Source organism: Lagopus muta, chromosome 8, assembly GCF_023343835.1.
Source record: "Lagopus muta isolate bLagMut1 chromosome 8, bLagMut1 primary, whole genome shotgun sequence".
NCBI classification, from domain to species: Eukaryota; Metazoa; Chordata; class Aves; order Galliformes; family Phasianidae; genus Lagopus; species Lagopus muta.
The window spans coordinates 17,167,598-17,195,220 of NC_064440.1; the positions used below are offsets into that span (position 1 = coordinate 17,167,598).

Below are 27,623 nucleotides of genomic sequence, written 5' to 3' on the forward strand. Positions count from 1 at the left end.
TGTTTGTATGCTGGGAATGAACAAAACACCAGATGTGTGGAGAGGCAGGAATTTTCATTCCAGTCCCTGTTCAGGCTAGATGTGATTCAGCTGTCAGCCTGTATCTGTAGACTAGTATCTTGTTGGTTTGTTGTTGTGGGTTTCTTTTTTTTTTTTTTTTTTTTTTTTTTTTTTAAGCTCCCTCCCCCCCACCCCCCACTGCTTCCCCCTTCACAATAGTCTGGGGTCATTGGTCCTTTCTTCACAAATTTTCTGATTTTATGTAGTTACCTTTCCTGTCTTCCAGTTCTTGCTCAGTGCACATTTCACTTTGTGAATTTTGTCTCTGCTGAAGATTTGGGATGCAAATTAATTGATCTTTTGTTGTTGTTATTTTTATAAAGGCTAGAAATATATTCCTAGCAAATTTTGACTGTTGGTGTCACAACATCGTGTTTTTGGTGTTCAATCATTTACTTTGTCATTCAATTACCTTAGAACCTATGTGCCTTATTTACATATATTCTAGATACAAATGCATTTGCTACATTATCAGAATAAACATTCTGACCTCATCTTTCACAAACCACCTTCAGGAATTTACTGTATTTCATCCTCCGAAACGTTGCTTTGTCTGTGCGTTTTCCCAGACATGGTTCTCCTAAATGCTATTGAATTTATTTTTCCATTGGCAATTCATTTTTTCTTTCCCCATCCCATACCTTTCTGTACATTTATATTTTTGGCAACCTTTTTCATTTAATCTCATAAAAGTGTGCAGTGAACATATAGGTGTATCCCTCTCAGCTTTTTACTGTAAAATCATTTTTCCATTGAGCAGTTTTTCTTATGCATATCCTCTAAGATGCTACTCTAAGAACTGTGAAACAAACTTTTTAGTATTTCCAATCTCAAATACCACAAAATCCTAGCCTTAACAAATCTTATTCTTAATGTGTTCTTGTGTATATCAGCGCTGCTTTAAAGGCAGTGTCTCCCTGACCTGTTTGATGCATCTCTTTGTATCCCCTTTAGCAGCATGCTTTTTCTTTTTTTTTTTACTGTTCTAAAGGTATACTATTTGCTTCTGTTTCTTGATACAGAAGCAAGTTCTTCTCAGTCTGTTATGTGATAACAACTTTTATGGGATAACAAGTGACATCTCTGTTTTCTCTGCGCTCCTAGCTCTCTGAATGTACCTTTGTCTCTTGTTTGACATTAAAAATATATATCTTTTAAGGCAGAGACCTCTTTGGAATCTGTTAGTGCTATTCTTATTGCAGTATGATAATCTAGAGATAGCTATCAGGGTAAGGTTTGTGGAGAAAGTAATACTACTTTAGTGAGACGAACTTCTGCAGTTAGGAAAAAAAAGACAGTGTATGATCTCTCTCTTGTGTTCTCAGAGGGTCCAGTTTTCTTAGTCATCTCAGTTGTCTACTTGGAGATACTGCTTTTCTCTTCAAAATTTGCCTATTTCATGGCTTGTCAGCCTGGCTGTCATCAAAAGGCGAGTAATTATTGATCTGGGTTTGGTCCAATGTAGTTTTTCAGGTTGTCTGCAAGCATGGTGAAAGAATAGTAGGATCAGCAAAGAGTAAGTACCACCTGCCCTTTTAAGTCTTCTACAAGCTAAATATGACCACTCAGAAATTGTCTAGGCACTGGAGATAATAAGAAAACTGCAGGATGCACAGTTGTGAACTCGTTGCCACTGTAAATTATATGAAAAAAAATTCCTGCGTGTAAATGGTGCCACTGCTGTATCTCATTCCAAGACATCTAGGGCAGTGAAGTTGTCTTTTGCTGTGGAAGAATAGAGCAGTGGCCCTGGCAAATGCTTATGCTTCTTGAAATCTGAAATGGTGGAAGTCTGTGTTAAGAAGTCTGTGTTAAGAATCCTGTATCCTGGTGACACATGTAACCGTTAGCAACAGTAGACTTAGAGTAGAATGAAAATGGTTTCTCGGACACAGCCAGAACTATAGTAGTGTCAGTGAAATTTGCCTACCTGAAGCTATAGAACAAGACAGCCAAGGACCTCGACTTTATACTTTTCAGTCACAAAACTGGTTAGTTTCTCAACAGGCTCAGAGCTGTTTATCCGGTAGAAGTCTATTAACATCAAATGACAGCTGGTGCTGTCAGCTTGCACCTTTGCTGTAACCTGGGTCAAAACAGACAAGCTGACTGGACTCTTTCTAAATATTTGACAACACGAGTATTATTTCCATCTATTATAGCAGGAACAAACAGTGTCCGTATGCTACTAGAAAGGAAAATATTGTGACAGAGATAATATCCTTAATGCTTACAAATGCCTGGCCGAAGGATAAGTTGATGGAGAAACCATGGTCACTACAGGGATGCCAAAAATAACACTGGAGGTAGTAATCAGTGCTTTTCTGCAACACTGAAAACTGCTAAATGATGCAATTTCCTGTCAGGTAATGTCAGTGGTCCACACAGCCCAAGTTTTTGTCCATGTCATAAATTCATGAGCTTATTCAAACTGTTTGAATATAAACCTTGCAGGAAGTCTTTCTTTATTGAATATATTTATTGTCAAATACTGTGTTTTTATTGTTGGAAATGGCAGTCATTCTTTCTTGGAAAGCTTAGTTCTGAAATGGAGGGACATGACTTTAAGTTTTATTTCAACGTTGAACAGTTCCACACAAAAGTGTAATCCCCAAGATATTATAAAGAAATAGCAAAGTGTCTGCTGCAATAACATAGCGGTTCAGGTTTTGACTTGATTAAGATCTGGTATATATGCTATGAAATTTATTTTGGATGTTAAATATATGTTAGGATTTTTCACTGATTTTCTTTAACATTGATTTTGGAGAAGGTCAGAGCATTACCACGTCTTCAAGGGATAAGGAGAGGATACTTCTGCAAAATACACTTAGTTTTTTTTTTTCCGTGTAGTCTGCTGTCATGGAACTTATGGGGGAAAAATGTGTTGTGCTCTTTTTGGTTTAGAAAACTCAACAGGAGCAATAAAATTCCCAGTGCAATGCTGATACTATCAGTGATGCTGGTGCACAAACAAAGAAGTAAAGAAAATATATTTTCAAGCTCCTCTGGAAACACATGAGGGAAAGAAATCAATGCTGGCCAAAGAGAAATCATTATGGACAGAATTATTACATGAGAATTGGTTTCTAGACTTTAAAGGTTACTTGAAACAGCAAAGAGTTTCTAAATCTAAAATTCAGTGTTATTTTAAACTGTAAATGAGATGTAGGATGGTATGTGGGATGTATAAAGGCAGGAACAAGTCTTGCAGCAAAGTCGCTTCCTCTGGAATGAGATCCTAAACTGATGTTTAGAAATTCAGTGGAGACACCTTATTTTAGAATTTAGTTATGTTCTGGTCTATAGGTATAAAAGTTCACTATGTGTTTTATTGTAAGTGAAAATGTGTTGTAAGTTGTGATGCCTTGTGAGTTACTGCCGACTTGTTAAAAAATGCTTGTTTGTATTGTGGTTCAGATCTATTATATTTTATCGCCGTCTTTGCTCAAATTGAAATTCATGTATCTATGGTAGTCGGGAAGAAACAACAATGAAAGATTCATCTTCTAGTGGAATGAATCTTGAATTGTTCGTAAAATCTGAACAGTTTGTATGCTTCACTAAGTAAATGGTGGAAGTGAGGGATGAGACAATGTTACTGGTTACAGCAGTGCTCTGTGAGGTGATACTGATGGTAAGTCAGTAAGGAAAGATGGTGGTCTTCCTCCTGACTGGATTTTTTTTTTTTTTTTTTTGCTTTGAGCTCCTCTGTCTCGGTGACCTTCTATTTAGAGGAAAAGAAAAAGAGAAAAAAAATAGCTACCATGCTTGCTTCAGGTATTTCCTTTTTCAGATTTTATTTTAAATTTTTATTTTTAATCTTTCTGCTGTTCAACAGCCAAGTGAAATTTCTGAACTGGAAAATGATACTGTGAGAAAAGGTGTGCTCAGCAGCCAGGCAGGAGAAAAGCAAAGGCAGTAGAGAGTATGTCAGTTAATTAAAAACTAAAAACCACCTTTGATTCTTGCATTTGTCTCGCAATATCTTATGGCACCGAGCATAGCTGTGTAGTTCTGAATTACTCCCTGGCACTGATCATGTTGCTGTGTCTGAGCTGTCATGGAAACTAGCTGGAGCAAAGCTGGCTTATGAAATGCATACAAGACAGCACAGGCAGTCTCTCTTCTTAAAGTATTTAGGTTTTTTGAGACTTTTTTATTTTTATTTTTTAACTTGAAAACAAGCAGTTTGCTCTTCAGTATAAAGCTTGCTTTCTGGGTTTTTTTCTTTCTTTTCTTTTTTTTTTTTTTTTTGAGAAAGTGTGTTTTCTGCTGGTGTTTTGGACTTTGCATAAGGCTAATGCTGGCTGTATCAAGCATTACTGCAACACTTAATTTAATTGCTTTGATTATTCACATAATCTAATGTAACAGCAATGAAGAGATTATTTTGCTGCTTGCTGTACATCTCAGTATAACAATTCACCTGCCACAGAGTTAATGCATTCTTTTGTTTTGATAGTTAACCAGCAGTTTTCAGAAAGTTTGCAAAAGGAGAAGGAAACCCTAATTATTTACTACAGGAGTTATTTTGGTTTGAACTCAGCAGCTCTTAAGTCATAGTACTGCTCAAGTCCATCCAGCTGCTTTCTGGAAGAAAGTGTGCTTTCCCCTGAGATACCAGCCTAGTATGGAGGTTAAGACATTTTTTTTTTTTTTTTTTTTTTAATCTTAAAAAGATTCAGATATTGTAAGATATACCAATAATGTATCAGTAAAAATGAGGTTGCTTTGAAGATAATTGGTAGAAGTTGGATATTGTATATCTCATGAAATACATAAAGAGCATCATTGCTACTCTGTGGCTGCTTTGCACCATGTAATTTAGGAAGTTGCTCTTGGTGTGAAGAAACTTTAGAAGTCAGAAAATAAGGAAACTGTATGTACTGCCCTTCAAACTGACATGAGAAATGTGCCAGATGTAAGAATGAAGGGTGGCACTGACAGTCTTACACTGACATGCTGTAGAGTCACTCTTTGGAGTAACTCTGAACTAAGGTGGCTGAAATCATAACAGCTTCTAATGCCTGCCCTTCAGGTGTAATAATCTTTTTTAATGCTGCCTTACCTTTCAAAATCATTTGGATTTTGAAAGGTAAAAGGTTTTCAAATAGATTTATCAATTTTCCCAAATTTTAGACTCTATTTCAAAATATTGTTATACTTCTCTGTAGAAAATGTAATTTAAGTTTTTCATATTTATGTACTTCAAGAATCCAAAATATGTTCTTCAGACATGCTATTGAAATCATACAAGCCCCAGAATTTTGAACTGAGTGGTTAATATGGAACTGCTTGAAGACAGTTCAGCTTTAGCTGTGATGCATCCAGAGAAAGAAAAACAGGGATTCCAGGGAGAGAAAGGGTATTTGATTAAGTTATATTTGGTCTGGAAAGAAGTATGTGGAATTAATATTTAAGATTATCCTACCCCAGTGGTATTGACAATAACTTCAAATGAAGAGCTTTAATATTTCACTATTTTCTGTCAAAGAAAGTAGTTCTGTAGAACTACTGGAATGGCATTGTTCCATGGGAAATTTGTAGCAATACCTCATCGTGAGCTCAAATTAGAGGAGGTTGCATTCGCAACATCTGTAGATGTTACTGATGAAATGATCGCAAACCTCTGACTTCAAAACCTAAAAGTCAACTGTGAGGCATTTGGAACTGTTGGTGCTGATAAAATACAAGGCATGACCTCCAAACTATACTACTTTTGAGAGCTGGAGTAAAGCATGGGTGGTCTGTGGGACACTTCTGATAAACTCTGGGCTTCAGATTTATCATTAAATTGCAAAAAAGAGTATGATCAAAACCCTCTTTTTTCAGCTAGTGTGGAAACTAGCATTCCGGTCTTCTTGGAGAAATCAGTGCTCTTGCATTTTATTTTAAGGTACTCTTTTGGAAAAATAAGGCACAAGGTGCAAATGGCTCCTTTTTGTCTCATGCGATTAAGCAGTGCTGCCTCAATAATAGTTTTAATTCATATTGGAATCATGAAACTGTGATATAAGATTCTGAACAGCAAATTAGGCTCAGTACAAAACAGTGTAATTGTATAAGGTGAGAATGACCTGAAGATCAAATTTTAGTCTGTTTTCTGATAAGTGGTGCTTTTTAAAAAAAAATCTGTGCAAGATCTATGTTTTAGTGCATATAATCTGTGTAAAAGTACTCAAGTTTAAATGCATACCAGCTAGAATAAAGCAGGCTTTACTCATGCATTCTTTTATAATGGTGGAGATGATTCAGCATCCAAACTTCAACAGTTGCCTTTAGCTGTAGCCTCAGTGGAAGAGGAAAGCATAAAAATTTCCCTCTGAATTGGTCTTCCTTCAGAGCTGTGTGGGATCTGGCAGACAATTTACCTGTATTTACAATTTGTCAGCAGATTCTTGGTTCTGTTTTTCATGTGGATTTACTAGGAGCCTTGCTTCTCCCTTGTCTCCCATGGGAGGCTTTGGGTGGGAGGATTGCTGAGAATTTGCACATTTACTTCCACTGTTGTTTCAAAGAGAGTTGATGTTGGATTTTCCCAGTGAAAGTCCTATGATGAACAGGACTTCATAGGGAAAATTCAACAAGTCCTGTATGAGAGATACCAGGAAGTGTTTGGAGATCTTCCTTTTGTGAAGTGGCAGGGGAGATCTGGGTTCTTGCTGCTTTGAAACTCTTGGGTGATTTCTAACTCCTCAGGGGTTAAAGGCATTTCTATAATAGTACAGTGAAATTGCAGAAGAAGGTTCTGATAGGGACCTGCTTCTATTTAATATACCGGTAAGAATAGAGTATGGGGTGGAATATATGTAGGTTCCTAAAAAAAGTCAAGTCAGAATTTGGAAATTCCAGATTTTACTGTGGAGGATTGAAGCGTTTTTTTTTTCTCTCCCAAACTTGAAGAGCTGAATAACGGAGGCTGTTTTTCATACAGCATGAAAGCTGCTTGCTGCTATTGTCTGCCTGCAGAAGCAGCTAATTCCTGCAAACTGGTTTAACAGTATCTTCTTGAATATGTTTTCCTCTACCTTTCAAGATTTGAAAAGTGCTCCCTAGTATATATAATAACACCCAGAAAATGTGGAATAATACCCTTTACCTTACCGGTTCTTTTTGTTCTTTCCATCTGCCAAGCATTTGCTTTTTCTCCCCCACTCCGCCCCCCCTCCCCCCCCCCCCCCCCCCATAGTGCTGCTGCAGCAAAATGCCTGCCTTTTGTTTATGTCTTCCTCCACTAGCCTTGTGACATCATCAATGATATTGCCAGGGGAAAAATATGCATAGCTGCAGCTAACCCAGCTGTTCGTTAGCAGCTCGTCTAGCCTGCTTTCATTTCTTCTCATTAATGTCTATGTGTAGTGTTTCCTGCTTAAGAGATGTGGAGAGTTCTCAGCCACCAGCCATCTGCTCAGTTGTTGTCTCTGGGCAGAGAAAAATGGTGGCATTTTAAAATACATACATTCTTGATAATAGAAATTTTTTTTATTTATTTAACAAAATGAATGTGAGATTCTAGCAGGGTTTCGTCGCTGGATTGAGCAGTAGGCAGTTCTGTGTCCTTCCTGTCTTTTATAATTCAGTGCAATCACAGAGACTGCATATCAGCTGATAGAACACCTTAATAATACATGATGAGGAGAACAATAAAGAGTTGGAGAGTTTTGTCATTGATTTGCATGACGACAGTAAAGCACGTGAATGTTTGTCATGCTTGTTCCTTCTTCCATGCAAATCAGTAGCAAAACTTCCATAGTACCAGAATAAAGCCAACAAAGTGCAACAAGCTGTCATTTATTCTAATGAGGGGGGTTTTCAAGAGGAGTTGGGATTCCATTTGTGGAATGTTAATGAGAAAACAGTTTCTTTTTGCCAGCTTATGTTTTGAAAATGCTATGAATTGTTCCAGAGATAATTCACAATTTCATAGGGGAGCTGCATCTTTTCGGTGTTGTTATTATGGTTAATTACTTGCTTAGCACAGCTTTTCAGGATGGAGATGTTCATTTGTCGTCCCTCGCTCTCTGTTAAGATTTAAAACTAGAATATTCTGATAATTCTGAGGTAGGAATCAGGCTATCTTGAAAAAATCTGTGGTGGATTGTGGAGCCTTGATGTTATCGATGGAAAAAATAATCTTTATTACTTTCTTTATATATAAATGCTTGTGTAATTTTGCATGTACTTATTCACTTGGTTCTGTATAAAACCCTCGGGTAAATACTAAGCTTTGAGGCAATATATTATTTCAATTTAAAATTTGTCTAAAATAAAAGACAACAAAAAGACAAAACCAGCCAACCCAAACCTGAGCATCATCACACACAATATCAGAAGGGATCAGACTTCATTGCGCTGTATAATTTGTCATTCTGCTCTGGGAATAATCCTTGCTCAAATGGCCAATTCTTATTCACCTGAACGGTCGCACTGAAACCAGCAAAGCTAATTTTATGATCAGAGATAGCAGGATAATGCCCTTGGATGAGACAAATTGAAATCAAGGGGCTGCTTTTTAGGAACAATTTTTCATTCAGACGTTCATCCTCCACATAAAGGATAAACACCAGCAGATTAAACGTGTTGGCAAAATATTACTTCTTTAGAATATTAATGGCAGTGTGTGTGCAGTACTGCAGACGCTGCAAGGTTTTCACTGCTGCTCGCAAGGAAAAACGACTTAAAAACTCTTTCAAATGTCTTCCTGAATTTTTGTTACAAAGGGAATAATAATTACAAATAATAATAATAAAAAGTTGAGGGGGTTTTCCATGGCGTCTGCTGCCTTCACGAGCTAAAGAAGCTTCAGGACTTGTTATTCCTTCCTCATAGCAGACTTCAGCTGATGGGGGGGAGGGAGGTGGAAAAAAAAAAAATCCATAGTCAGTGAGATGAGTGGCATGCCTGGCTTCCTCCGGCAGCGCTCCCATGTGATCGTACAGGCAGCCTCAGTGAGCGAACGGCGCCGGCAGCAGTAGGTAATGGGGCTTTGTGCGCGGCGCTGCGCTGCTCGCTGAACAATAAAGCATATGGTACCGGCACGGCGGGGCTGCGAGCCGCGGGAGGATCTGCTGCACCGGGAGGACAGGGAATATGTCAGACGTTATAAAGTGACGGTCGGTCTGGGTTGGTTCCTAATTAATAAAAACAGTGCATGGATTGGAAAAACAGCAATTTGAACAGGTCAGTTTTTGTTTTCGTTTTTTTTTTGTTTTTTTTTTTTTTTTTACAGATTATTCACACCCTTCAGTATTTAAAATCTAAGTGGCGATTTTGCTATTTCCTTATTTTTAGTGAAGCCAGGCATTTTCTTACATCGGGTGAGGCGGGCTGGGAAGGCTGCACACAGTGTGATTCCAAGACATTGTGTGCGCTGGGTGACCAGATGCACCCTAATAGCGTTGTTAGTGTTATTCCTATGCAAGTCAAACTTTAATTATGCATGAAAACTGGGTTGCAAGTGAAATTAAATGTATGCTGGATGGATCATTTACCAATATCATAAAATATTTAATAACAACAGCCTATTATTTTGCTAGGCATTCAAGACTAATTCTGTCTCGGTAGGAAATGTGTAGTGTTTACGTTTGCTCTGAGGTCATATGGTTGGTGGAGCATATCGGACTGCTTTGGGATTTTTCTTTCATTTTTTTTCTGAGACAAATCTGGATGTGGTGTTTCGTATGATTTTTAACACAGCTGTGTGTGCACAGGGACGATCCGCTGCCTCCTTCTGCGTTTATTCCACTCTTGTTTAAGGCAGAATACATCTTATCGTTTTCAAGCAGACATCCATCTCTCTCGGTAACTCAGGTATCTGTACATCGGTTTTATACGTTTTGAAATCCGGTGAGGCGAAGCACCGATGTGCCACATCTCCATCTTATCCTGCCGGGCACAAGTCCTGCGCAACCCTCCCGTACATCTGTCTCCACGGCCGCGCACCCGCAGCACTCGGGTGAGTGAGGCTGCGGCGCCGCCTGGGAGAGCCGGACCCGGCCTCGGCAGAGCCGCCCGGCGAGGAGAGGGGGTAGCGGAGGAACAGAACGCGGCACGGGGCATCCTTTCCAGGCCGGGGCGCCGCCGCCGTGCCGGGTCGGGCTTTCGACCGAGCGGCGCCTTCACCCGTAGCCGTTTGCCCGCCGCAGCCGCACCGCGTTCCCGCGCCTGTGCAGGAATCGCGGCCGTCGTTTCCGTCCCCACGTCGCGGCCCTACTGAATTAAAAAAGGCGAAGAAGAAGCGGGAGGCCCGCTCTGCCGTCGCGGAGGCGGGAGGTCAGGGGCGTGCGTATCTCCCTGGAAACCGCGGCGGCGGGCGGGCTCCCGCCGGGAGGCGGGCATTGCCGCGGGGGCCCGGACCCGCCGCCGGTGGGGGCGCTGCAGCCGTCCCGGCGGGCTGAGCCCGGCGTGCCCCGCAGCGGGGGGCGGGGCCGTGCCGAGCGGTGCGGCTGCGGGCGGCGGGAGCTTACCTGTGCGTGGCCGGGCGGCCCCGAACGGCGCTGCGGACGCCTGTCGGAGGGATGGGCGCTGCTCCGAGGGAGCCTGGGCCTGTGACTCCTTGGCAGGGGCCGTGCAGTTTCTGTGCTTTTCCTTTAAAAAAAATTGGTGTTCTTAAATGCGAAGTTCTCTGCTTTGAAGTACTGCTAGGAGAAACACAGTAACACAGCCGATCGCTGTGTTACTGTGTTTCTCCTGTTCAAATTAATACAGAATCAAAAACTGTACAGCTCGGCATCTGTCAGCAAACAGGCTGTATACTGCAGACAATAGATCACAAAGGGTGTGATACAGTGGCTGCCTTGTAGCCCTTCCATCAGCCCGCAGTGTGCTTAGCGAGCTGCTCGCACAGTGCTGCGTGTGGTGTGCGTATCCAGCCCGGTGACACACACTCAACTTGTTCCTCTGAACTAAATGGAGAATGTAATGTATACTCGTGCAATTATATAATTGCTGTGTTTGCTTTTATGGTGGGCTTTGAGATGTACGAGGCAGTTAGGTTCTTACAGTCAGTACGTATGTAAGTGAAACTCTTAACAGCTAGTGCTGAATACCAGCAGGACCATCGGAGCCGCCTCCTCACTGCTCTGAAGGAACCACTGATCTGACGCAGGCCTGCCTTTTCCATCCGTGCACAAAGGATCAAAAAGACAGTTTTCCTGTGGACAGAATCTTCGTGGTTCAGGCATTCAGGCTCTAAAGCGCTCCATGTATTGAGTTATTTAAAGAACATTAAAGAAAAAATCCCAAAACCTCCCGAAGCAAGCAGGTGTCCTGGTCTGATGCCAAGTTATGGTAATTCTGAAACGCTTTGTGATTTGAATCCCATTAGAACTATGGTCTATAAAAACAGTCTGAATGCCGGATGTTGATCTCCTTTAAGCATCATAAATAGAACTAAGTCTTCCTCTTGCATGCAGTGTTATAGAGATAGAAACGTGGTTCTGCCCTCATGAATTGCTAAAATTCAGCATTGATTCTGCTGCTCCCGATTTATTCAAAAGCTGGGAAGTCCACATCTGGTGTTTAATGTTTCAGTTTAGAGCATGTGTAGTACTTACCTTGTTTAGTGTCTTAGATATTTGATCTAACTTGTTTATAGAAAAGAGGAACTTTTGCTGAAAAACATGTTGATTTCAGTAGATGTAATTAGAGATGTAATAATAAGGTTTAGCATTAATTGGAGGTGTTTAAGTCATGGTGTAGGACACGTAATGGAGAATATTTGGTAATTCATTCTGAAACTTAAGTATTTTTTCCAAAGCAGCGATAAGAGGTTCAGCTCTTTAAAACTCAAACTTGCTCTTAAGAGATACTTCTGCTAACTGAACCTCGTGTTCAGGGTTTTTAAGGTTTGGTTGTGTTTTTTTTTTTTAAGGGTTTTTTTCCCCCAAGCAAGCAGATGGAAGTCTTGTTGAAGCAAGGCAAGTGTAATCCTTTGCAGGATGAATAAAGCCCTTAAAGTATGAATGTACACGTAGTCTGTCTGCTAGGATCTTCATCCTAGCTCTGACCCAATAAGGATGCCAAAAAAAAAGAAAATAGGTTTTATGAATGTGGCATTTTCTCAGTCAAGTATCACCAAACACCATCTTCAAAGTGTAGACGTCATTTGGAGTCCTGGTGGTGTGCTTTGATCACTTTTGCTTCATTGCTATTTTGTAGGTTTTTTGACTGAGAAGGGGATTGAATGTAGCCAAGCAATGTAGGGGTGCCTGCTTTAGCTGGAGAGTTAGACTTGATGATCTCTTGAGATCCCATCCCTTCCCCTGTAATTATGTGAAAGCAGCAGATAGGTCTCATCTGCAAATGCACACAAACCAGAGAAATTTACTTACTGTTTATCTCAGATCTGTTTAATTAATGCTTTAATTTCACCATAAGTATGGATACAATTTTCTAATGAAACCTGTGATAAGTGGTAGGTATGAATAATTGCCAACAGAAGTCTGGAAAACTTTTTAAGTGTATTGTTTTTATGTGTATTTCTCTGCAACTACCATCTTTCTTCTGATCTTACCCTCAAGCCCCCAGAAAGTTTGTATTTCTCAGACCTCTGTTCTCCATCATTTCATCTCTGCTTTTCACAACAAAATAGGGAAAATGGGAAGAGGAAAAGAAATGTGTCAGCATAAAAGTTAGGTGGAGTTAGGTGGAGTAAGTTGTCTAAACGCGAAATCAGGAAAAAGGAAGAGGAGCTACTTGTGGTTTTCAGATTTTTATGTTTAAATTCAAAACCACAAACATGGATTTTTCTGAAAACTTAACACTGAAATGCATGAGATCACATGTGTTAGGGTTTTCTGATAATCAGCAGACCTTCTGAAGGACTTGGAAAGGAACTGAAATGTTTACCAGCTGCAGCTCCACCATCCCCTGTAGTCCGTGGGTTTCCATGTGAAAATACTATCAAGTGCTGCTTTTATGTAGGGTAAGGCTGCAGAGTGAATGAGCCACCATGGTACTGGTAACTTGCATCAGAATTCTGCCCCCTGAGGGTAAGTTAGAGGAGTTTGGGGTTGTGTCACTTTTACTTCGTCCTGGTAAATCAGTTTTGTGCATAGATACAAGTAAATCATTTTCTTCATTATGCTGTGAATCAAGATACACAGCTCTGTGCCGAGCTCCATGCTGCTGCTGCTGTTCAGTGGCAGTACTCAGTGAGTGGATCTATTCTCAAGTTAACATTTTTGTCTTTGTGTATTCAGTTACAATGTGGGGACAGAAACTGTGCAACTCTTGTGGGACCCCAAGACCTTGCAGAGTTCCCTTTGCTTTGCTTGTAGGTCCAGAGGCTTTGTTGGACCCTTCCCAGCTCAGAGCAGCTCGAGGTAAGACTTTGTAGCTTTCCATTAAGTTGCTCACCAGTGTGGCCCTCTCACCCACTCACATTTCTAAGTAAGCATCTTTAATAATGAAATGAGAAAGCGAAAATCACAGAATATTACAACTTTTGCGTCAGATCCCTTTGGAAAATACAGAATAATCAGAGATTTTATAAAGCAAAATATCATGAAATTTATAAATTTAAATTTATATATGTATATATGTTTACATATGTGTGCGTATATAGGACATGGAGTATAAGCCACATACCTTCACAGCAGGGCTTTCCAGGACACCATGAGGTAGATAATTAGTTCTGTCCCAGCTGTGCTGCTGAGTGGTCGTAAGGTGCTTACAAGTCAGGCAGCACCATGGCAGTGGGCTAACTTGGTTTCTGTTCATTGCTGGTGTGGTGACACATAGATGTTCCTAGACCTGCAAGTCTTCTGTTAGCCTTCTGAAGAGTTTTCAGCCTTGAGATATAGAATGAACTGAATAGGATTTTTAGACATTGTTATTATGATTCCAAATCTCTTCAGCCATAGATTCCAGATTTTCGCCAGTATTACAGAAAAGCAAAGAAAGTTGGTATTCAAGTTTAATACAATTAGGATCTAATTTTAGATCAACCTTATTGTGGTCTGTAGCCTTACATATTATTCTGTGTAGCACTATACATTTCCTTCCTGTGCTCTTGTGTTGAAATGCAGTGTTTCATGCAAGTAAGGACCATCATGTTTTTTGATGGCCAAAGATACAAAATTACTAATAATAAGATTGACTGTAATTGAGTACACACTTTAAAACTCCTACCTTTTGAGGTTGTCAGTCACTGAAATTGCTGGCTTACAGGGAAGTGTTTCAGTTCACTGATTGTGTGCGTTGTGCCACTCTATAAAAATCAGCCATCTCATTCAGTGAGGCTGCGGTCACTAAGTCCAGGAATTTTGAAATCTTTGTTTAGTTGATCGTTTTGACCAATTTCTTAAGAAAATAGGTCTAGACTGTTACACTGCCTTTGTGCCTGTCACATTGTCCCTTTTATCTGTCATATTTTCCTTATTAGTTCTTTAACTCATTACCTCATTTCAGCTGACTTTGAATGAGCAGTAGATGGTCTTGGGTACAGAAGAGAGATTTAGTTTACAGCAATTAAAAGAAATTTGATCTGTGACTAAGTCTCTGATTATTGAAGCAAAAGCAACCACACAAATGAGTGCACTTCTGTTTATTTATAAACCATCTCTGAGGAGAACATCTATGAACCAAACCTCCTACTGTGCCTCAGGTGATCTGACCACAGTGTGCACATCCATAAACAATCAAGCTACTTTTGTTTCACAGAATGCTTTTATTTTGTAAGTCTGGAATTAAATTTACTGGTATTTTCTAGCTGATAACTGAGTAAGTTATTTTTGCCTTGCGCTACCTTCAGAAGAGAAGGTGAATTGTCCCTGCTACATATGTTTTAATGGCATGAGGAGTCTTAGCAACTGTTGCATTGTACAAATTGTATAAATATTTAGCCTACATTCAGTAATTCATTGTGTATCTTTTTTTTTTTTTTTTTTTTTTTTTTTGTGAATTTTCACCTTCAGTGTTTATTGTTGAAATCCTATTATTGCTAAAATTCTGCAGGATTTTTTAAATAAATGTACCAGGTTTTTTTGTTTGTTTATTTTGGTTTCATAGATGCACTATGTATTGAGGCAAATAGTAGAAGCAAATATTAACTTCCTTTAGTTTGGATGTGAGTTGTGCAGGCCTGAATGTCTCCTTATGACCGTCTCGAGTGTGCATTAAACCTGCAAGTAGTAATATTGTACGTTGGTTGTACATTGGCCTTGATTTAGATATGAAAACTTGAGTTATTATAGCCATAAAGCTATTTTGAAAGATACTTTTGAAATGTCACAACCTTCCAGGAGATATTAATAATGTATATTTTCCAGTACAAATAGTTTTATTGACTCTACTCTCTGGAGAAAAAAGATGCACTTAAACATCCTTTTACTAATTTTGGCCAAGCTTTGAATAAAGTCATTGTTGCGTGCTCATGCTGTGGAGATGATATTCGTTTGTTTGGTAGTAGTTGAGTATTACCTCCCCATGAGCAAAATTATTTTTGTTTACAGGGGCCTATTTGATATATTGTCCCTCAAATATTCCTGCTAGAGAAAACAATAGTTTTTCTGGTATTTTTGAGCTAATGTTTAGTTTCCAACTTTTTTTTTTTTTTTTTTTTTTCCAGTCTATTGTTAGAAATAGGTGACTGAATGATCTCTTCAAGAAGTGACTTGAGCTACTACAGACAAAAATCTGTCCACCATGTTACCCCTAATAGCTGTCCCAAATCTTTGACACAGTCCTGTGAGGATATTAGAGAGTTCAATGTTTAGTATAAAAATAAAAACAAGATGTTAAGGGTGATTTGGTTGCTTTTAAATTATCAGATATATTCAACAACAACAACAAAAAACAACCAACAACACTCTGGGTTTTAAATGGCTTGTTAATGAAGTTGGAAGGATGTAAACTGTTAGAGCTCTGTTTTCCCTCAGAGAAAACCTAAGGCCGCTGGAGTCCCAGGTCTGTACCTGGGCTTTTATGGATACAGGGAAAGATTTTGCTGTGGCTGTGACAAGGCAAAAGCATGGGGTCTGTCAAAATGATCTGCCAAACTGGAATTGGAATGCTGAGTTAAGAAAAGGAGAGTTGATACAGTCTCCATTAGGGAACGTGCTGAGCATGCCTATTGTATAACAAACTGCAGCGCTACTAAAACGCAAATGGCTGCTGGCTGTGCACAGGCAGCTCTTTAATATCTCAGGATTTGGTGCATAATAAACTAAGACTGTTCTTCATGATACCCATGCTGTGAATTCTTATACGCAGTATTTGGTAAGGCATATTGAACATCCACATTAAATGCGTATGCGTAATTACATTTTTTGAAGTTGTGGCAAAGGGAAACCTATGTTAGAACAGCAAAAGAATCTGCAGAGCCTCACAGTGAATAACTGGTAAATAGCATGATTTTTGCACTCATATGACCCTTTGCTGTGTATTTTTTATATCCAAAACAGTGTGTATTTACACTTCAGACACATATATTGAAGCTCAGAATACATTCTGTACTACAGTGACTGTATTAGGGCAGTGTTCTGCTTTGCAAATCAGTTCTGCTGAGAAGCTGGGTGCACTGTTACAGCTCTAGTGCTGTTTATGCTGGCTTGTTCAAAGGGGGGCTAAGTGGGTGCCTAACTGTAGCTACATGTTCAAATACGTGGCAGGATGCATACTTGCAGCATGATAATGGCCAGCTTCAAGGCTTGTTCGTATTTCTTTATCTGCTTTGTTTACCATCACCTTTGTAACTGGCCTTCAGTCATCATGACAGCACATGGCTTTGCTTTGATTAAAAAGTAGAGAAAATTTGAAACCCCACATTTCTGAATCAGCTTCCAGTTTCTGTAGGGAATTATTATGATTATTATTTTTAATTTAAGCATTCAACTCCTCATCTTTTTTTTTTCTTTCTGCAATTTCGGTTCTTTTCCTCAAAGTTCTAGGCATGAGGGTACTTCCTTCCACAGTAGCTGCAAGATTTTGTTTGTTTTACTTTTTAAAGTTTGTTCGTAGAAGAAATAAATAACCAAAAGTAAGTCTTAAAATTTTAAGTAGGCTTCAGTAGCCATGACCATATATATCATGACATGTTTGTGATGCCGGAGAATCATTGTGCAATGCTTTTCTTTATCTGTTTTCACTGTTAAAATATTTTTCACAAGTATAAATGTGTATGAAGGTATGTATGAAACTTGCAAAGGAGTTGAAAGAAAATAGGCAGAAACAGAGAGAAAAAGAGAAAATCCTTTGTGCTAGTTTCCAGAAGAATATATCTGGAGGTCAGAATAGCCAGCTTAATTGATTCCTGCCAGAGGCAGTGTGAATTTATATCTTTATCCTTGACTTGACTTTTAGCATGTATTTACTTGGTCAATTAAGTTGTTGCAGTTGTTTCTTTTGACCACCTCCTTTGGTAGTCTCGTTGTTGCCACTTCACTCCCTCGCCATGTGAAATCCTAATGGCTGGAAATACTTGTAGTGTGTAGGCTACAACAAAATATACTGACGCTCTCTGAACCAGCATGTTCATGCTTTCTCAAGTATAAGGGATGCTTCGAAAGTATTGCCCTCCTGTTTTATATGTTGGCCCACAATGCCAGAAGTGAATGTTGGTGGTATGGTGATGGTAGAGGTTGAACCTTGCAGAAGGTATGCCATTCCACGATGTTGTCATGCAACAGATGGCAGCAGAGGAGCAGTCTGACACAATGGAATCTGACATGGGAGTGCATGAGAAGCAAAGATGTGTCATTTAATCGCTCCATATGAAAAAATTGTACCTATTGACGTTCATAGGCACTTGCTGAATGTTTGTGGAGAGCAATCAGTGGATGTGAGCACAGTGAAGTGGTGGGTGGTTTGTTTCAGCAGTGGCAATGATGACAGTGGGTCACCTCCAGTGGCACAGGTTTTGACAAGCACAGCATGCAGGCTCTTGTTTATCATGGGTGAAACTCCTGTCTGGATGAGTCTGTTGCACACTGTAGAAAATAATGCCAAGATTCATAGGCCACAGTATGTGCACAAGTAGCTTGCCAAGTGTTACGTTCTATCAAACAGCCTTCAGGTATGTAAGCAGTCACCCATGGGATTGAGCCCATCCTAACCTTTCCATCCCTTTTTCCTTTTAGATGTGTGTTACAAAGCGTATTCCACTTCCTGTTTGCTCTCAGACACCTTGCTCAAAAGAACACCAAATTTGAGCTCCTAGAGAGACCTGGATGTGAGTTACTCAGACATCTCAAGCCCTTGTAACTTCTGGGTGTGTGCAGAAGCAGCCTTTATTCTAAGGGAGCTTGGAAGTGAAGAAAATTGAGACACTGAAAAAGCTTAGATGCCTTTGAAGGGATGTGTGCCATATAAGCAGAGTCTTTCAGGAGAGCAAATTTTATTTAAAGACTGCACAGTAGAGAAGTCATTGGAGTGGCTTAACACTCCATGGGTTCTTAGCTGGAAGCCACTGTTACTGCAGACCATAATCAATTATTTCTGTGTCCCTGTGCCATTACAAGGAGTGGAACAAGCACATGCAACTGCGATTAGTTGAGACTGTACTGTGTATGTAGCTTCCACAACAACCCCTCTTGCTGTTGTTTGCTGGACCTAGGGAATGTGACACAAGTTTGCACAGCAGAACCAAGAAGGAGGCATTAGGGCCCATGGCTCCCTGTGTGTAACCACAGGAGTTGGATGGTTACTGTTGGGAACCTGTTCCTTGTTCTGGGAATCATTAACTCAGAACTGTAAAGAACCTGTTTGAATAGTAATTGTGTGTTACTATTGCTTTCAGATCTGCACAATTTTCTGCTCACTTTCTCTGCCTGGCTGATGAGCACTTTAGATACCTATTGAAAGTAGAATAGTGTCAGCAGGAGACTGTGCTGCTTTGAGGAGTTTCCCAAGGGCAAAATCAAAGCATACTTAAGGTTGGCATGCACCTCTAGACGTCTACAGCTCTGCACACAGTGGGACACCAAGAGCAGGGCACCAGACAGCTTGTGAGGATCTCCTGCGAGGGACTCCACAACCTCTATAGGCCACTGTACCAGCACAGTAAAGAAGTGATTCCTAATGCTTACACAGAATGGTTCAGAATGCAGTTACACAGCTATGAGGTTGCAAATGTAGGTGATAACACAATTTCAGGCAACTGTGGTTGCCCAACTTTGGGCTGAGGAGCTTGATGTTGCAGTTCTGTTCGTGTCTCTGTCTCTATTGCACTCTCCACCTCCTCTCAGCCCCCCACCAAGCATATGTCCTAACTCCAAGCACTGCACTTCCATTGTAATAGCTGCTGTTGAGGAGTAGAGCGTACTCATAAATATTGCTATAAACATGCAAAAAGACCTTAGTGACTCCTCTTCAGTTATTTTCACAGTGTGGGAAGTACCTGTATGTGTGGTACTCTCTCTTCTACAGCATATTTCTAGACATGGCTGTATTTCTGCTGCTCTTTACTGTCCAAAATATTGTAAAGGCTGAAATTGCTGTGATTTTGAATGGACTGTGGCTGTAGTTTTGGGAGATGTTTTGTTGATCTTTTTTCCCAATAAACCAATATGAAACTTGTTGCCTCAGGAGAACAAGTCAAATGAATTTATAAGAGGCTGTGCACTGTAATATAGCAACATTTCAACCTTATGCTTAGGGGAAATTGACTGCAAGGATGGGGAAGCAGAGCCATGTATCTTGCAGTGAATTGTGGCTGGATTTCTCATTCCATTGCTTTCCACTGAAGCATTAAATACTGCTGCTGGAGACAGGATATTAAACCTGCTGCAATCATGTATGTGCTTCTCACAGCTTTTACTTCATAAGAGGTAAACAATCTCCTTTGTAATAAAACTTTTGTTCTAGGCCTTGTAATTAAACAGCATAATGAATATTTTGTATAATGCATCTGTAATTTCTAATTTGGACTTACAAAGGCAAGTTTGAACTTCCCTAGAACTCTATCCTGCTGTGCTTAGGAGCTGGCAGACAATGGGAAACGCTTTGTCAGCAAAGCAGAGCAAATAATTAGAACTTTCTGTTACACTGGGGTGCAGCCTTGCTATGCTTGCAGTGTTCTTCCTAGTATTTCCTGCAGACAGACCTGTGTTTGCTGAGTTATCATTTTGGATTAAGTCTTTCAGACTTCCTGTGACTGGATGAGCCCATCAATATATCTTTCATAGTTGTCAGCTTCCTACAGCCATCTTTGTCCTGCTCTAGCTTCACATCAGGCCAAAAGCTGGTCGCAAACCTCTGACATACTGTCTTTGCTTATTTACATCAGGAAACTGTGGTATTAGGGATTGAGAGAGTGGTGGGGTATGTAGGAGACATTTGAACTGCGTGGCACTCAGTGGACTTTGAGATTTAGCAGAGATACCTAGGGATCTACCAAAGTGCTGCAGCTTATAGGGTCAGAATGTAGCAGCTGCATCCATGTCCCTGCCGCTTTGCTAATGAAAAAGACAAAAAAGTATGAGGCTGAGGACAGCATTCTTTGGCTTCCGATGCAGGCAGCAGGGCATGGCTTTTGGGCACGTTATTGGCTAGGCTGTCAGCCCTCCGCCAGAGCTGGGGGCCTCACTCAGGGTGCCTGTGGGCTTCTCTGGCTCTGCTGCAGCCAGCAGCATCCGAGGGAGCTCAGTGCCTGGCCAGTGCTGTGCAGCACGCTGGTAGGCAGTGTGGCCAGTTCTGCAGTCTGTGCCTTGACCTTGCCTCACTAGCAGTCATTTAGCCTGACATATGTTAGCTTCCTGCAGCTTGCTTTTTTTGTCTGTTGTTGTTTTTTTAACAGTCATAGAGGAATTGGTTGGAAGGGAGCTGCGGGTGGTGTCTGCTGGGTTTTTGCCCCACTCGGCGACTCTGGGATATCACCAGTCCTTAACAAACTTTTTGCCTGGCTGAGTGTTAGCACTGCTCAGCTCTGCAGTGCTACAGAAACCATGCACAGCATCTGAGTGAGCTCAACTGCTCTTCAGCTCTTGGCTGGTTGGGGGTACGCTTCCTCCTTCATTATCTGGATTCATTTTAAATTTCTACCCTTGGTGCTAAATTTCTTGCTGGAATACTTAGCCTTATAAACTTTTTTTGCAACCTCAGCAGCTTTATTAGGTATCTCATTTCTTAAAGTGGGATGGAGAAGATCGGGAAGCAATTACTGTGTCTGACTGGAGTGGGGAACTTTTGAATTCCAAGGGTTTCTAAAATGATATGCCGTCTTTGTGACTTCGTTGCCATATGTCTATCTGTATTATTGAAATTGTCAGAGAATACTTACGATTCCTTGCAGGTGTGATGTAAGCACTAACTACATTACATATATTTGGCAGTGAGAGCTGTAATGTTCTTATGTAATTTCATTTCTCATGGTGAATGTTCCTTTCTTCCAAGTGAGGGTGTTTGAAGAGCAACTCCAAATTTTTCTTTGTTTGAAGTGTCCCAACGTAACCTTTGCTGGAGCTCATGTCTATGGAAGTCAGGGCTGCTGAGCACCCACAGATGATGCACAACATTGGACAGTTGCAGTCATGATTCTCACCGGCCTGTAGAAAGTCTATATTTAAAATTAAATGGTTGTGCTTTTCATAAAAAGACGTAACTTGAAAATGTCAGAAATAACCCTTGAAAGCAATTTGCTGCATGTTGTTCTAAATAAACATCTAAATAAAATCCATCCCCATAGGTAGCAAGTTAGAATATGATGTATGAACGTTTGTTTTTTTCATGTGGCTTCACAGTCTCCTAATTATATCTAATCACATACTAAATGGCTATTTAAGATGAGATGTGGCAACTTACTGGTACTTCTAAATAAAAATGACTCAGGAGAGTATGACTGAATATTCTGCAGTTGGATGTTTCCATACTTCATTACCCCTGTTCCTGTTACAGGTGCATGTGACAGCATTGCAGCAATGAGTGGAATTTTGAAGAGGAAGTTTGAAGAAGTTGATGGCTCCTCACCTTGCTCCTCTGTACGGGAATCAGACGATGACATTTCTAGCAGTGAAAGCGCTGACAGTGGTGATAGTGTCAATCCATCCACTTCTAACCATTTTACCCGTAAGTACCAATATTCTGTATCAAACAAAATTCTTTCTGTTCCTCAAAATAAAATTTGCCATTTTAGTTTGATAGAGATGATGATTTAGAATTGAAGAGATGACAAAATTCACTTTCAGAGAGCTTGTGACTTGCTCAGAATGACTTAGCAGACTTGTACCCTTTTGCCTTCACGTTACCTGTGTACAGCTATCTGTAGTTGTAAAAATGTGAAGTCACTTGGAAGGCCCTAACTGTTTGCTGTTTGAATTACATGTATGCTCATAGCAAACACTGGGAATTGTGCTTACGGTATTTCAAGCGTGTGCTGTACAGAAGATACTGTAGGTAAGTTTAGTTATTTTCCTTGGGCAATTGTCAGCTATCTGCAAAGTATTGTATTAGCAAGAGATCTCCTCCAAGGTAGATAACGCTATTTTTTTTTTCTTTGGTTGGTTGGGTTTAGGTTTTCTTTTTTGTTTGTTTGTTTTGAATGGAGCAACTTTGTGTATTAGTCACAGAGACATCTGTTATTGCAGTAGTTTCTGTTCTTCATGAAGAGGAGAACATCTGTACTCAGCAATTCTTTTGTGCTCAGATAAACATTTGTTCTTAAGTTAGCAAAGCTATGTAGGCTATGTGGGCAACAGGTATATGCATATATATACATATTATACATGTATGACAAATTAATTTACGTTTTGTAGTTTATAATGCATGTTGCAGTTGGCTTTCCTGTTTTGATGGTGAACTGTATGTTTTAAAAAGCTGGGTTTTTTGTGCTTCGACTCTGCTATATATAAATGTGTGTACTGGAGATAGTGGCCATAAAGCTGTTTCTTAGAACTGTGTACTAAGGAATAGATGAGGCGCCCTTGTCACCATCCATGTACTGTGTGATGCTTCCAACTTGTGGTTTAGCTTGTGTCCAGGAGTCATGTTTGTACCATGTGGAGCCTTGTGGAAGGCTCTTACTGTTGGTTTGTCTGCCTAATGCTGCAGTGCAGTTTGAGCTAGGAGTTGGGTGTGAGCGTCCAAATCCTCCGTTCTGTTATGGAATGCTCCTCCAAAAAGGGTTATGCAGGTGCAACTTTTCTAGTGTTTACTTGTAAAACTCTTGATGAAGTGTATTATATTTAATACTCGGTTTTAGTAGGAGACTTTATATTGTGGAAATGCTATAAAGGAGTAAGTGACCCAGTAAATCTTGTTAGTAGTAACAGGAAACAGTTTGATGGTAATATTCTTTACATGCTGATCTTTTAACTTTTGCATCTATTAAAAGACTTAAATGATTATTCATTGCAGACTGAAAGCAGCCCTTGTACATCAGTCATTGCCACCCACATAGAAGACAGCAATTCTATTGTGAATACGCAAAGAAAGCTTGCAATTCAGAGGAGAAAGTTGAGAGACGTTGTAATATATGCATATAACAGTGAGCTTTGTTTATAATTGACACAATAAATGGCTTGATTTCTGAATAAAAATGGGGGAAAATATAACGTTTCTGAGTGTTACGAGTAGAGGTCCATATGTATGTATCAGCTGGCAGTGTCTTCCTTCATATAAGCAAATCTGAAGTACCATCCTTTAGTGACTGGCAGTGTGGTTTTTGTGAGTATCACAGTGACCTGTAGTCAACATCAAAATCTACATGTTACCTCTGCAACTTGCTTTTAAAAGCCTTCATGTGGCCCTCTAAATCTTATTTTTCCTTTCTAATTGGCCTAAAAAAAGATAATTTTTATATCACTTGTAGCTATAGCTTTGTTGATGCATGAGTGAGCAGGCAGCTGGTTTATAAAGCTGTCTACAATCACCGATGCATCTCAGTATTTATAAGATCCTTAAACATTACCTGTTAGCACAGATAAACAAGAATGTTTCAGCTATTGTGCTCCATTAGCCTTAAGTTCAGTTCAGCCTCTCAGCTATACAAGGAATATAGCTGCTGTGGATCATTCAGATGTGGCAGAAACACACCAGAATATAGCTTTGATGCAAATAACTGTACCTGTAGTGTGATTGCAGAAAGCACATAACTGAGATGTCTATGAGTGATGTTTGTTGGAGCTTCTACAAAGAGGTAGGTACAGAGTTTCTTTAACAAGATATCCATTCAAACAGATCAAGGCAGCAACAGTGCATGTTGCAGGCATCTTCTGAGTCATGAAATGAAATTGCAGTCTGCTTCTGCTAAATAAAGTAGTTGCTGCTTTCTGCTTCGGAGTTTTCATTGCCAGGTGGGTTTAGGGTGAGTCTAGTATATATATTTGTACAAAATACAGAGTGCTCCGTAAAGTGCAGACAACTGTTACTGCGTCCATAACCATAAAATCAGTAAATTTTGCTTTTTCTCGGTCAGGTGTGTATATATAGATGTATATACATGTTCACTTTTTCAATTCTCATATCAAATGGTGATCAAACACCTGCATTCACAGTGACAGACACACACCTTACCTTCTTTTATTTATTGTTCTCAGTCTACTGAGGTCATTTCAGTTTCACCCAGCAGGCAATTACTCACACCATAGGTTTACCTTAATGAATGCCAAACCCTGTTACCAATCACCAGTCTGCTTATGTGTCCCATTTCACAGCCCCTCTCCATATCAGAGAGGAGAAGAATGTCCATCTTATGTAAGGTATTAGGCTGACCAGTATTGATTTTACTATTAAAGACAACTGGAAGGATTCTGAAATACAGGTACATCCTCACTGTTCTTCTTTCCTTAGGAGTACAGTTTGGAGTATTGTAGGGCCTCTGGAAAATTAAGATTGCTTCATTTGTGTGGCCATGTAAGAGTTTGGAAGAAGGTATCAAATCTTTGGACATTCACTAGGAAGGTTTGGATTCTCTTAAATTACCTTTATGCGAAGGCTGAAGTTTAATTTGATGTGGGGTCCATAGCAGAAGACATTACCCAAGCCTTGAGCTTAAAGCTGTTGTTTAATTTGTGGTTAATGATAGAAATCTCAAGGAGTTGGACATGGAAATGCTAGCTTGTTATAGGGGAACACTTAGGAAGTACAGCTAAATGCAGTTTTTTTTTTTTTCATGGCATTTTGCAAATACTCATGTTGCTGCCACAAAGCTTGGAATTTCCTTGCTAATCAGGAATACATTCTCCTCATCATTTGTTAACTTGCATTAGGAAGTACAACCAGGCTTAGAGAGTCTCGATTTTGATTTCAAAGAAGTGAATGCATCTGGGCGAGAAATACCAAGAAATGCAAAGAAATTCAGTGGAGTAAATTTCTCAGAGGTCAAATGCTCATACAGAATGAAAGGGCAAGGTATGCAAGAGATCCCATCTGCTGTCTTTCACCTGGAGTAATGACTGCAAGAGAAGGAATGCAGGAGAGGCATTAGGAGGCCGACTGATTTTTAGAAGGATTTGTGTTTTTAATTCTATTTTGTATTTTTGAAAATTTCTCTCATATAAATTAGTACATGTCATGCAATATACACAGGGCTGTTTTTCCTTTAAACAATGCATTCGTTAAAGACATTCATCACATATGCAGAATGCCTGAAAATGCAAATTAATGGAGAGTTGACTGGAGCTGTATTTGTATCCAATGGCTGATCACACAAGTCTCCATAAGGTTGGACAAAGGACTGACTGTAGTCTTAGGAGAGTTCGGCAAATGCAATTGTTATGCATAGGCGTTCCTGCAAGGATGGCATCCTCACAGTGCTCAGAGCTGGGGCCGAGGTCAGAAATAATCATCCAGGAAACGGCAGCTGGCATTTAGAGCAACTGGGGAGGCAGAGAGCGGTTAACTGTCTCCAGTTCTCTCTGCAGGCTGATTATATTGCAGAGCACAGTCTGTGCCGTTGTAGCGAGTGTCAAAGGAAAGACTGCTGCAGATAGAGGGCGGTGAGGAAGGAAACATGCAGCTTTCTTTGAGATTTCCGCGGTGCATTTCCAGCTTTCGGCATGCAAAGAATTGTAACATTTCTGTAAAATTTTAAACAAAACTCTGACAATGGGGTCAAATCTTAACTGAAGCTCAGGTGAAAATTGTCAAAAGTCAGAGCTGCCTGTGAACTAGTCCTTTTCAGAAACCATTTCTGAAGTGCAGTGCAAATCTGGCATTATGTGAGCATCCCCATCCAGCCACTGCTGTGGGATGAATTTAGCTTTGGATTTACCGCAGAGGGAGGTACCAGAAGGATGGAGCAGTGAAGCTCTGTTAGGGTCAGCATTACTGTTGTGCATTACTGTTGTGCAATATTGTGCCTGTCCTGCCCAATTTCCAGCCCTCATGTTGCTCCTTTCTGAATATGCCATGCTTGCCCTCAAGATATGGTATGTCACAGCATTTCCTCCTAAGGAGGATTTCTGGTTTTGTCGGAAAGGCATTTAATTGTTAAGGGCTTTAAATTTTTAATATATGGAGTCTGTTGAAAATATATCTTCAGAAGTGGTGAAGGAGCATAGAAGCAATTTCTGGAATATGCTAATTCCCCAGGGTTTTTTTTGTTGTTGTTTGTTTGTTTTCAAAGAAGATTGTGGAGCAAAGCTGGCTTTTGTCAGTGATGTTTGACCTGGGTTTCCAGGGGGTGTGAGGCTCTGCCTTCTGCATCACTAAACGTGGTGGAACACTGCATGGCAGTCAATGAGCAGGTGGAGATCGGTGTTAATTCTTCTTGCCACAACATTTTATGTGGTGCTAAAAGTATGTAAAAAATAGACAAATGGGATTGTAGAGTATAAGTAAAGCAGTGTTTCCTCCTGTCTAAGACAGTTTTAATTCAAAAGGCTGCAGTTTTTTCCCAGCCCTTAGGAATGTTCACATGCCTAAGAGATTTCTGTGATGGTGACAATGAATTGCTTTGCCCTCATTGATGCAAGAGTGCTAGTAATCTGCCGAGTAGCCATATGGTTTACATTTATTTTAATGTGTCTTTGACATCAGGAGAATAGCTGAGACAGCAGAAGAAATTGCTTATGTTTTGGAGTTCAGCCAGAACTCAGATTATTCATGTTTAGTAATCAAAGAACTACCAGTTTGCTCAGTAGAGAATGTTTGAAAATCTTTATGGGTTTAAAATGTCACTCACATCAGGATTTTGTAAAATTAGGAAGTATGTTTTGCATTTCACAGCCAAATACAGCTGTATCAGGATTTGTTCCCAGTTGTGGGGGTTCTGGCTTCTATTTCAGTCAGATATATGGAATTAAGTGCTCTGTCTTTCACAGGTTTTACGCTGCTGTAGGCCTACTGCCCAAAGAACAAAATAAAGCAGATGAAAAGCGTGGGTGTATAGCGCATTACTTGTATATGAGAGTCATCTGTCAGTGCATCATTGCCACTGCTTACCTATTTAATCAGTTATAATTTAGTCACACGTAAATGAGACTTGGATGTTTCTCGCAAGAGTACACTCCATTTTGGAGGAGCATTACTGTAGTAACTAGAAGAAGTAGGGGTATGTGTATGCTTGTTGTGTAGGAAAAGACTGTCCTGCAGCACATAACTCTTGTTTCATGTTGCTTTGCAGCTTTGAACAAATCACTGAAAAAATCTCGATTTCTTGAATTAGTGCTGAACTATCTATA

At 40.0% G+C, this 27,623-nt stretch overlaps 1 protein-coding gene across 9 annotated transcripts in view; it reads left to right on the plus strand.

The window, feature by feature from the left end:
• The window catches only part of CSRNP3 (cysteine and serine rich nuclear protein 3), a 91,215-nt gene that overhangs the window by 43,776 nt on the left and 19,816 nt on the right, over positions 1-27,623 (plus strand). For 5 of the 9 annotated variants that reach the window (XM_048952769.1, XM_048952768.1, XM_048952770.1 and 2 more), the window contains exons 3-4: positions 13,344-13,388; positions 21,898-22,068. In XM_048952769.1, coding sequence (XP_048808726.1) covers positions 13,344-13,388; positions 21,898-22,068 — 216 coding nt within the window. Of the gene's footprint in view, positions 1-9,026; positions 9,244-13,343; positions 13,389-21,897; positions 22,069-27,623 lie in introns of those variants that run through there. The other 4 variants (XM_048952773.1, XM_048952775.1, XM_048952776.1 and 1 more) reach the window with 2 other exon arrangements.